General features: G+C 41.4%; 1 protein-coding gene across 10 annotated transcripts in view; it reads left to right on the top strand.

Annotated features, from left to right (window-relative positions):
• Nucleotides 1–1,344: 1,344 nt before the first annotated feature.
• The window catches only part of lrrfip1a (leucine rich repeat (in FLII) interacting protein 1a), a 63,852-nt gene continuing 52,449 nt past the window's right edge, over nucleotides 1,345–12,747 (top strand). For 5 of the 10 annotated variants that reach the window (XR_004203607.1, XR_004203604.1, XR_004203609.1 and 2 more), the window contains exon 1: nucleotides 1,653–2,064. Coding sequence is in view for 2 of the 10 variants with exons in the window: in XM_031793765.1 (XP_031649625.1) it covers nucleotides 1,975–2,064 (90 nt within the window). In the remaining 8 variants the exon portion in view is untranslated. Of the gene's footprint in view, nucleotides 1,518–1,637; nucleotides 2,065–12,747 lie in introns of those variants that run through there. The other 5 variants (XR_004203605.1, XR_004203606.1, XM_031793765.1 and 2 more) reach the window with 5 other exon arrangements.

Genomic DNA, 12,747 nt, shown 5'->3' on the forward strand with positions numbered 1-12,747 from the left:
AGTATGAAATACGTTAGAGGTAGTTTTGCGAGTTAATGCTAACTAAACTTAGCAATTGCACTAGCACTAGTTAACAGCTTCCTTCAAACTGCACGCATAGATATCATTTTTTTAATCAATGTGTTCATCAGGGCTGCAGTGGAGAGGGTCAAAAGCTTCAAGTTCCTCAGCATGGAAATCCCTGACAACCTGAAATGGTCCCTTCACACAGACAGCATAGTGAAGAAGGCACAACAACGCCTCTTCAACCTCAGGAGGCCGAAGAAATTTGGCGTGGCCCCTAAGACCCCACAAACTTCTACAGATGCACCATTGAAAGCATAATGTCGGGCTGTGTCATTGCCTGGTACAGCAAATGCATTGTCTGCAACCGCAGGACTCTCCAGAGGGTGGTGCAGTCAGCCCAACAAATCACCAGGGGCACACTTCCTGCCCTCCAGGATATCTACAGCACCCGGTGTAACAGGAAGGCCAAGAAGATTATCAAGGATCTCAGCCACCCGAACCATGGCCTGTTCACCCCGCTACCATCTAAAAGACGGAGACAGTTCAAGTGCATCAAAGCTGGGACCGAGAGACTGAGAAACTGCTTCACCAGTACCCTGCCCAGATCCTTAGTCACTGTTCTAGCCGGTAACCACCCGGTACTCTGCCCTGCACCTTAGAGACTGCTGCCCTATGTACATAGAGCCATTGCACACTGGTCACTTTAATAATGTTTACATACTGTTTCACCCACGTTATTCGTATATACTGTATCTAGTCATGGCTCATTCTATAGAACTTTACATTTTTCTGAATTAGGTGTGTATTTGTTTTATTTATTGCTAGTTATTACTGCACAGTTGGAGCTACAAACACAAGCAATTTGCTGCACCTGCACTAACATAAAATATATGTTTATGCGACCAATAAAGGTTGATTTGATTGATTTGATATGACTGGGGAAGTAGATAAAGGGCCTCATTGACAAAATCCTGAAGTATCCCTTTAAGTTACAATATTATCATATTTTGTTTTTGGCTAGTCTACAATCTGAATATTACTTGAAAAGCACATTATATAATTCCAAATAAATACAAATAGGCCTAACCCAATCACTGTTCAGATACTTCATAGGAAATTAATTGAATGGACATGGAGGGAAAGAAAATATAATAATATTCTATAGATCGTTTTCACAACAAATGGGGGCTTTTGAACATAAGTGGATCAAATATAATGTTATTGTTGTGAAATATGCATAGCCATTTGTCATAGTCCTTGCCTTTAAGACGTACACGACAAGATTTGTTTTAGCGCTCAAAACTCATCATAAAGAATTGTGGCGAGGGTGTGAGAGACTGCTTTCGTCCCATGGCAATTTGGTCGCTGCCTGCATGAGCCCCGGAAAATGAATTTGCGTCACACCCGCCATACGAAGCCTTTCATATCAAGCATGCATTTACTTTAAAGGCTGCTCTGACAGCATCGCGTCTCTGTCCAAGCGTGTTAACCAAGTGGATTTACAAATATAGGTAATTTATTTATTTATTGCATTTTCATGTTTAAAACAAATCTTACATAGCCTATTAAATTATTTGGATTCCATATCTGAATAGATATATTGCCAGTCAATTTATCTTTATTATGCGTGTTTACCAGGGTACTCAACTATTTGTGATTTCCTCTGGGCAACTCACGTGTTACAAATGGGCGGATTCGATACAAACGACTGCAACGTTTGTTAGAAATGTCCAATTTAGCGTTTGGATAGAAACCTCACAGGAAGAGGTCTTGAAGACGGATGTAACCCAATGACCAATGTCGCGAGTGGTAACGAACGGTTTGCCCAGTCATTTGTGATTTGACAAATGTTTCTCCCAACATTGTGACAGGCTAGTTGTATTTTCTTTCCTTGAGACGTGCTTTGGATTCCTCCTCTACCTTCAACGATTTGGACCAGTAGCCTAATTACCGGGCAGAAACCAAGACATGGGGACTCAGGGCACAGGACGTAAAAGAAATCACATTAAGGACAGGTCGACGGCCGAGGATGATACCCTTAATCTCATTGCAAGAGAGGTACTTTTTAATTTTTTTTAGTAGAAAACTATACGGAAGTGGCCTATATTTTTCACACAGTTATTGGTGAGGTCAGTAGAACCAATGTCCACTTGACAGTATTCATATTATTTCACCCTCATCTTTTTCCTTCACCTTTCTCCAAGCTGGCAGGAATATATTTTGATGTATTCTAAATGTTGTGTTACAGCCTAAATTCAAAATTGCTTACATTTTTACATCTATCTACACACAATGTATTAAATTAATAAATTAGATATTTCTGTACATATTCACACCCCTTTGCCAAGACACTAAATTGAGCTCCGGTGCATCCAATGTCCTCCAATATATACTAAATTATGAAAATACTATGTAATGTCTCAAAATAGATATCTAACTAGATATCTAACTATTTAACTAGGCAAGTCTGTTAATTAAAATTTAAAAAAAGCTTATTTCTTATTGGTTAGAGTGTTGGGCCAGTAACCAAAAGGTTGCTAGATCAAATCCCTGAGCTGACAAGGTAAAAATCTGTCGTTCTGCCCCTGAACAAGGCAGTTCCTAGGTCATCATTGTAAATAAGAATTTGTTCTTAACTGACTTGCCTAGTTAAATTAAATGTACAATTACGGCCTACTCCGGCCAAACCGGACAAAGCTGGGCCGATTGTGCATCGCCCTATGGGACTCCCAATCATGGCCGGATGTGATACAGCCTGGATTCAAACCATGTACTATAGTGACGTCTCTTGTGAGGAGATGCAGTGCTTTAGACGCCTGTGCCACTTGGGAGCCCCACTATTGTTTTCTGGATTTTAGAAGAAAGTTCACTGTTGAACTAACATTTGAATGGACTATGATCAAGACATGTGGCTCGAACCATTGGTTTTCTTACAGGACTATCAACACCAATGAATATATAATTTTACCCATTGGTCAAAACATTTGTTTTTGGATTGGACACCCTACATACGGTGACTTTCTGAGGGTGCCAAATGCACACTCTTTCTAGTTCTTAAATGGTCATATCATCATGCTGTACCGAGCCGACCATCTTAAGACACTTTTGGTAATACAGCTCAGGCAGTTTTTAGAAGTACACGACCTAGAGGGTGGAGTACTTCACCAGTGTGGTCCCTCTAATAGAATGGGACCTGCAATGCACCACGGTTAGAAACGCCACTGTTGAATAGAAGGAAGTGTGGTCTGTTCAGACTCGTACCGGATGTTGCATGAACTTTGTATCTCACCTCACACACCAGACTCACTCTAGTTTCTGCTGCTTCATCATTACCCTTGGAAAGTCTGTAACTGTTGGCTATTTGACTGTTTTACTATTCTGGTATCAAGTTAGCAGACTTTATTTACTTTACAGTCTGAGGGTATTTGTCTGGAGTTGCACATTCCTGCAGTTTAGTCATTGTTGCTTCCTGTAGTTAATGTGCAGTGGGCAGAACGTTTTAGGGTTTTGATTTTTTTTAAAGTTTGTCAAGGGGCAGTTCCCTATAGCTGCCTTTGCACATTTCCTGAGTTTATGGTTTGGTTAAAAAACTATTGTCATTGGACTGTTTGCTGTTGGAAGGTAGCTTGGTGTAGTTTCAGGACAGTTGGCTAAATGCAGTATACTATAACGAGAAAGTAAAGAGAAAAACGGTGCCCTTTTAAGTGCAGATTGGGTTGAGTCCCACACTGACAGCCCCTCAGACAGGATGGTCTGTCAGTCCGGATGTGCTGGCCGATTCTGCTAAAAAGGCTTTAAAAATAGAAAGGCCCTGAAATATCAGCTGTTACTGCACACTGCATTCAGATTGGGTCTGTCGTGGGGGATAGGCCATGCCGATTAATCGGTCAACCTCTAATTCTTATAACCTGACAATCAGAGGCAGTTGATCTGAATTAAGCTTCTATTTGTATGCCGTTAATAATAGGGATCTTATGGCTGCACCAGAGTTACTCGTATGAACCATTCAAAACATATCCCACATGAGCAGGTGGTAATATTCTATGGACAACAAATAGCGTGCCCACTATGTTTTCAATACAAGAAACTCTGAAGTATTATTCAGACCAAAGGTTGGGATATGGGAATGAAGCAGTCCATCAGCAATTACATGTTCTACACAGATGGTGTCCTCACAATTGAGTCTTGGAATAGTACCCAGTGTTGATTGTAAGGAGGCACAGACTCCATCTTTGAATTAATATGGATGTAGAGGGATTTACCTCATACATTTGATACACAAAACAGCATCTTAACACTTGCTGAGGGGACACTCAAACAATCTTTTGGTAGTAAATTTTTTTTGTAAATACAGTCCTAAAAATGTTTGCATGTTAACAGCCAAGTTTAAGATGTAGCACTTACCTGCTGTATTTCTGCCTGCATGAGTGACACCCTTTGTGTCATATGATTGTATTTACAGTGGACTAATGGAGAAAAAAAATCATTTTAAGTGCACTGTTTGTCAGGTAAATAGTTTGGGATCATCTTTGGCAAGAGGGCTTACTGCTTTTGTAGTGGAACCACATGTGTTTTTTTTTTTAAACAATAAGCTAATTGTCCTGGGTGCAAGCCCATATGAGTGTCCATTGTTTGTGTAATGTCATTGTGCAATTATACGTGCACATTTCTAAGGCATTTGGTTTGTTTTTAAAAGTAGCTAGAATTCTTTCTACTGCCATTGGAGCTTCCAGAATAAATTTTCTCCACACGCGTTTTCTGTCATGGGTGCCACCGTGTGCTATGATCACCTCCTGTTCAATGTAGCCTATTCTGCTATCAACTCATTTCTTGACCGCAATGGCTCCCTGTAAAATCCACATACTCTAGGGACCATGGCTAGACATCAAGTACTAGCTTCATTTGATTCATTTCCAGAGTTCAGACCCTGAATTAAGATTTTAAATGTTCTAACTTGGGGGGGGGGGTTAGCAAAAGTTACAATTAGTCACATTGGGATCTTGTTTATCTGTCTGCATAGGTGTCCTACAACCTGCAGTTGTAGTTAAATAGTGAAAAGTGTGAACATGGTCTGAGTAATCTGAATGCATGCATGTTGAAAACCTGTTTTACTACTGTCAGTGAGGATATATGGATTATGTCTGTAGAAGGCGAAAGCTTTAGTGTAGGTTGAATAACCACTGGATACCCCACTAGGAATGCCTTTCTAAGTGATAGTGAGAGAAGATGAAACTATTGAAACCCCGAGAGTGTCAAATAAGTTCCCATTCGTTCCTGCTGCTCCTGCTTGACACTTCCTTTACAAACCGGCATGTCTTGGATTGCTGTATCATCTTTGCAGGAATACCATTCACGAGAGTGGTGGACGGAAATATAGACGCAGGGCATCCTCTGACCAGGCCAGTGTCTGTATCGGTGCTGATGGCTGTCAAGTATTCTGTTGACGTTGGTGTGTTTTGTCTTGAGTGCGGTTGGGAGACAAATTTAAGCCGCGGATTTAGTTGCCAGGTCAGCGTTAAGTGACAGCCTGAGGGGCAGTGGAGCGATGAGGGGGTGAATCAAGTGTTAAGAGAGGATTAGTCTGGGACTCTGAAGCAAGGAGGGGCACAACACACCGTCTTCCTTAATCTGACTGTCATCAATGGGACAGGCCAGATAATTGGCAGTCCTACACATGTGCGTAGGCACACCACACACATGCATGCAGTCACGTACACATGCACACACAGATAAAAGCAGAGATTTATTTCAAAACTGCATACCTATGGACAATCAGGCTAAATTATTAAGCAATTTAACAATGATGTCATTTCACTCCTGTTTAAACTCCAGCATTTCCAAATCTATTAGTTTAGCTAAAAGTATGCCAAATAAAGAAGCAGACTGAGGCTCACACAAACATGCAGATGCAAACATTAGTACTTCAAACATTTCCTCCATATGTTGAGACATGGACGAGTGGGTTCGGTTAGCCTAACCTGCTCTGACCCCTGAAAAGGGAAGTCTCCATATATGGAGGCACTGTGTGTTAGCTTCCTCTTGGTGACGTCACACACAGGACCCGTAGAGATTATCACAAACGCCTTCCTGTTGATTTGCTTGTACTGGGCTCCCTCCCAAGCACAGTTCATTGGTCAAAATCTCTTAATGCTTGTGTTGATTGGTTTGTAGGAAGGAAGAAACAAGTCAAGAATAAACAGTACTGTCAGTGCTGTAGAGGAAATTGTGTCATATTGCCTAATCAATCCCCTCATTACAAAGGCATGTGAAATGTTGACTTGCTATGTAGGACAACGATTTTAAGATGAGGGAAGATTATTATTATTTTATGAGCATGGCCTTATTTCTATTACAGCATATTGGATGACTGTCATTCATATTCAATTCACCCAACTCAATTTAATATTGACAGGTTTAAGCTACTTCATGATACTAACATTTTCCCAATACAGCCTTGCACACTCTTGCATGCATCTAGCTGATCTAGGGTGTACTCAACAGTTACAAAAGAGAGTTTGTTAAATCTTTCTTAATCAGCAGAATGAATACACCCCTGATCACATGCAAAAACAGTTCACTTTCATAGCAGCCACATCAACAGCATGATCACTCGTTGTATATACATTTGAAGTCAGAAGTTTACATACACTTAGGTTGGAGTCATTAACTCATTTTTCAACCACTCCACAAATTTCTTGTTAACAAACTAGCAAGTCGGTTAGGATATCTACTTTGTGCATGACACAAGTAATTTTTCCAACAATTGTTTACAGACAGATTATTTCACTTATAATTCACTGTATCACAATTCCAGTGGGTCAGTAGTTTATATACACTTAGTTGACCGTGCCTTTAAACAGCTTGGAAAATTCCAGAAAATGATGTCATGGCTTTAGAAGCTTCTGATAGGCTAATCGACATAATTTGAGTCAATTGGAGGTGTAACTGTGGATGTAGTCTATCTTCAAACTCAGTGCCTCTGCTTGACATCAAAAGAAATCAGCCAAGACCTCAGAAAAAAATTGTAGAGATCCACAAGTCTGGTTCATCCTTGGAAGCAATTTCCAAATGCCTGAAGGTACCACGTTCATCTGTACAAACAATAGTACGAAAGTGTAAACACCATGGGACCACGCAGCCGTCATGCTCAGGAAGTCGACGCGTTCTGTCGCTTAACGATGAACGTACTTTGGTGTGAAAAGTGCAAATCAATCCCAGAACAACATCAAAGGACCTTGTGAAGACGCTGGAGGAAACGGGTACAAAAGTATCTATATCTACAGTAAAACGAGTCCTATATCGACATAAACTGAAAGTCAGCAAGGAAGAAGCCACTACTTCACAACCGCCATAAAAAAGCCAGACTACGGTTTGCAACTGCACATGGGGACAAAGATCTTACTTTTTGAAGAAATGTCCTCTGGTCTGATGAAACAAAAATCTAACTGTTTGGCCTTAATGACCATCATTTTGTTAGGAGGAAAATTGGGATGCCTGCAAGGTGAAGAACACCATCCCAACCATGAAGCATGGGGATGGCAGCATGTTGTGAGGGTGTTTTGCTACAGGTGGTACTGGTTCACTTCACAAAGTAGATGGCATCATGAAGAAGGGGAAATTGTGGATATATTGAAGCAACATCTCAAGACATCAGTCAGGTAGTTAAAGCTTGGATGGAAATGGGTCTTCCAAATGGACAATGACTCCATGCATACTTCCAAAGTTGTGGCAAAATGGCTTAAGGACAACAGTCAAGGTATTGGAGTGGCCATCACAAAGCCCAGACCTCAATCCTATAGAAGATATGTGGGCAGAACTGAAAAAGCGTGTGCTAGCGGAGGCCTACAAACCTGACTCAGTTACACCAGCTCTGTCAGGAGGAATGGGCCAAAATTTACTAAACTTATTGTGGGAAGCTGGTGGAAGGCTACCTGAAACATTTGACCCAAGTTAAGCAATTTAAAGGCAATGCTATAGAATACTAGTTGAGTGCATGTAAACTCTGACACACTGGAAATGTGATGAAAGAAATAAAATATACACTGCTCAAAAAAATAAAGGGAACACTAAAATAACACATCCTAGATGTGAATGAATGAAATATTTTGAAGTCCACTAGTCCTTCCTGCAGCAAAGCACCCCCACAACATGATGCTGCCACCCCCATGCTTCACGGTTGGGATGATGTTCTTCGGCTTACAAGCGTCCCCCTTTTTACTCCAAACATAACGATGGTTATTATGGCTAACAGTTTGATTTTTGTGTGATCAGACCAGAGGGTATTTCTCCAAAAAGTACGATCTTTGTCCCATGTGCAGTTGCAAATCGGACCAGGATTTTTCATACTATTGGAACGCTCTTTGGGTCTTTGCGTGCCAAATAACACTATTTGACGTGAAATAAGCTTGTTGACCAATCAGGACCTGAATATGACTGCACACCACACAATAATTTAACGCCTTACATTTGTTTACGTAGGTATCACACTCACTCGTATTTCATATGTCACAACGATCCATCGATACATAGCTACTGAAACAGATGTTATGCTATAGCTAACTAATGTATGTATATGTATGTATGTATGTATGTATGTATGTATAATCTAACAACCCTAATTTATGAGACCGTTATTTGATTAATGGTGGTTGGACCCATCTATGTGAAGCTAGCCACAATAAGGATTAGCCACAATAGTGGACTTAACACTGACCTGGAGAGGTTTTATTTTTTTAAATTTATTTTTTTCCCTCTCGATCCCGATAAACATGCTGCACATCTTATGTTCTCCATTCAAACTTGAACCCATCGGCAATACCATCGACATGCACTTTGGATCTTACTTCTGACAACAAACGTAGATAATTCTGGGGACAGGCAAGGTTAAGGTTCCTGCAGCACTTTGTTAAATGGCACAGAGGTGTGTGTCGGCATCCCACATTTTTTATGCAGTGCGATTGTGTTTGTGGTCTACAGTGCACTGCAGGCCTTTTGTATTTGTACATAAATGTGAAACCCCAACAGAGCTATGGGGTGGGAAGATGTTCTCTCTGAATAGTATCGGAAAGGGTCAGCCAGTATGACCCGATGTTGTGAGACCAAACAACTTTGTCAGCTTTCTAACCTCCTTCCTGTAATTGTTACAGTACTTGAGTTAACAATTAGTGTTTAAACTAGATATAAACCAACTTGTTTCAGCTGTTCCTTTTACCCAGTTGTGAACTTGCAACCTTATTACCTTCTCTTTGGGGACATCAACTCATGTGACCAGAACTTGGCTCCAGGATTACTTTGTAGGTGACTGGGTGTGTAGCCGGGTGGGGTTAGAGTAATGCTTTGAGGTAATGACTATTAGCAGCAAATGCTATTGCTAATGACTAATGGCTGCATATAGTGCATTTTATGGCTGCACTGACTGTTTTGATAAAGATGAGGGGGTCAGTTGTTCCTCGACTTTTGACCATTTAATGGCCATCATTACGTCTCATTAAGAAGGGGTTTGGTCCAAATCGGATGTTGGGTATTATATTTAATGAACATTATAAGAATCCTTTTAAATTGAAATGGCCAATTTTGGTACAATCAATTGGCTTAAATTCTCAGTTAAAATGTTCCTGAAACATTATTTTGTGAAAGAAAAAAAAACATTTCTCTTAAACGGGTAAACTACAGAAACCACTAAATGGAATGACCATGTCCTTAGCTTGTTAGCCACTTGTGGTCAGAGTGGGACTTAAATGGGATAGGCTAGGCTAATGGTAATGACAACTGCTATACCACAGGGAAAACTCTGCCCTCTGGTGTGATTTTTAAGGCTGAAGCTAACAAGAAATGTCATGACACTGAGCTCTCTATGTAACTCCTACTCTCCCCTGGGAGCTAACGAAAGATCAACGTGGCTTACTGGAGATCGGTGAAGTAAAGGCATGCCAAAAAGATCCACTAATCTTCTTTCTTGAACCGACCGGACACACTGCTTTAGAATTACAAGTACACTTAGTTGCTCCCTCAGTTAATCATTCCTATCACACCATTTTAAGAACACATTAAAGTAGTGTGGTACTATTAATGACCAATGATCCTGATGAACCCATTCTTGGCATCGCTACAAGTTGTTCATGGCTGTTTAGCACTTATCAGATAGGGATTTCCCAGAAGTGGGTCTCGCTTGGTCGGGCACTAGGCAGCCTTCCACTTCTCTGGGAAATTATTCCATGCCAGACGCTTTCAAGCACAGACTAAGGTGGATGGTCTTGCCGGAATCTAATGTAAACCTCCTGAGCTGACATTTACATTCCTCTAAACCACTACTACGTCATCCACCTTTCCTCATTGGTACTCTGCGGCCTCTACCAGTGGTGTATGCTGTTACAAAAAAAAAGGCTCTGTTCCAATCGAAAATGCAAACTTTCTCCATTCTTGAAAGTAATCGCTGATCTCACACTGTTGAATAGGTGACGGCTGGGCTAGCTTTCATCTTATCGAATTGTGAGAGCAGTGATTACTTCAAGAACTAGGAAGACAGAACTAATTTCAACAGGGCCTAGGGTTGCATTGTGGAGTTCACAGGTCAAGGCAGTGGACTATAAACTGGTCTGGTATGTTTCACAACGACAGGGGGAAGAGTAATTTCACTACTGCCTGTATGGAACACAATAGCAAGTCCTGCAGGCTCTAGTTTTGTCTTTTATTATTGTCAAGTGACGCAAATAGACCTAGTTAAGCTGCAGCTGGCCCAGAACAGAGTGACACATCTTGCACTTCGTGGTAATCAAAGGCTAATATAAATACTATGCATGCCAGTCTTTCTTCGCTAAGAGTTGAAGAGAGACCGACTGCATCACTTTTTATAACAAACGTTAAACTCCAAATAGTTTGCATAGTCAATTTACACACAGTTCTGACACACACTAGCCCTACCAGATATGCCACCAGTGGTCTTTTCAGTCCCCAAGTCCATAACAAATTCTAACAAGTGTACAGTATTATATAGAGCCATTGCATGGAAGTCACATCTCATATTGCTCAAATAAACCCACAAACCTGGTTTAAAAAAAAACTGATCAAGCAACAACTCACTGCAAAACGCTTCTCCCGTATTTGACACAGCCTACATATCAATACATACAATCTCTATGTCCCGTTTTTACATTTGTAGTTCTGTCCTTGACCTGTTATGTCATATTTCATGCTTTGTGTGGACCCAAGGAAGAGTAGCTGCTGCTTTCTCAACAGCTAATGGGGATCCTAATAAAATACCAAATGTCACCCTACATTTTTTGTAGAAGTGAATGACGAGGACCTTTTTTAAACACACGGTCCAGAGTTGGGGAAACGCAGAGGGCCAAGGGAGGAGGCGTTAGAGCATTCTGTGCAAGCTTGTACAGTGACCCCACCTAGAGGCACATTCTGACAGCCCCAGGGACAGGAAGGAAGTGCTGACTCACACACTTGCACTCTCACTCTCTAACACTGTCACTTTGAAGGAAAAGGCCCTGCTCTCACTCAAGTGGCTCCAAGTCAACACACATGAGCACCAACTGCATGCGACACACACAAAGCATGGCTATACCCACAACAATTATTTTCCCGAGCTAGGCTGAAAAGACGGGCTACACGGCCTTCTCTTCCTCATTCTGATGGCTCATGTCCAATTGCTGGAAAATTAACTTTGAACTCCAGAGCAAGGCTTCAATCACAGAGGAACATCAGGGAATGCTGTTTCTTTGTTTGTACAGAGCCTTGGCTTATGGACATTACACTCAACTCTGCTATTCAACCAGACAGCTTTTCCATTTTCCGTATGGATCAGGTTCTGGTAGGAGGTGTATGCTTCCTCATCAACAATTCCTGGTGTACCGAAGTTGAAACCAAGTTTCTAATGCTAAAATTCCAACCCCACTATATGCTGAGGTAATTCACGTGTGTTTTCACAGCTGTGTACATACCGCCACAACAAATATCAAGGTGGCACTCCGCGAACTGTGCAGGAATCCTCTCACCCAGAAGCAGTCTTTACTGTTGTGGGATATATTAACCAAGCATGTTTTAAAACATTCTTCCAAATATCACGAATATGTATACTGGCCAATGTACATACAAACATCCAATCAGATCACGTCTCCCTCTTCCTACTCCCCACCTACAAGCATCAATTCAAGAGCGAGCCACCAACGGTGGTTCTGGACAGAGGAGGCAGACTCAATGCTGCAGGACTGTTTTGAGAATATTGATTGGAATCTGTTCAAAGATTCATCCACCCAGGCCTCATCCATCAACATTGAGGGAGTATACATCGTCAGTCACAGGCTTCATTAGGAAATGTGTCTGTTGTACCCACAATAACAATCCGGACATACCTCAACCAAAAACCCTGGATGACCGGAGATATCCGTGCCATGACGAGAGCCCGTACTGCCACATTCAATGTGAGCAGAACGAACCTTGATGACTTGGTGGCGCGCAAAGCATACAAGACAAGCAGGTGCGAGCTCCACAAATCCATTAGGGACGCAAAAAGACAATAGACTCAAACTTTTGAATTGATTTTTGGCTACTCGCACTCGCAAAGCATGTGGTAAGGAATACAGACTATCATGGACTACAAAGGTAAATCCACTGTCTCGTGCCCACCGAAACCTCCCTCTGAGATGAGCTTAACACATTCTAAGCTCGCTTCAAGGCAGACAACACGACCAGGTGCTTTCGTTCTCTGAGGCTGATGTGAGAAACTGTCAAGAG

The sequence above is a fragment of the Oncorhynchus kisutch genome, linkage group LG2 (assembly GCF_002021735.2).
Source record: "Oncorhynchus kisutch isolate 150728-3 linkage group LG2, Okis_V2, whole genome shotgun sequence".
Classification (NCBI taxonomy): domain Eukaryota; kingdom Metazoa; phylum Chordata; class Actinopteri; order Salmoniformes; family Salmonidae; genus Oncorhynchus; species Oncorhynchus kisutch.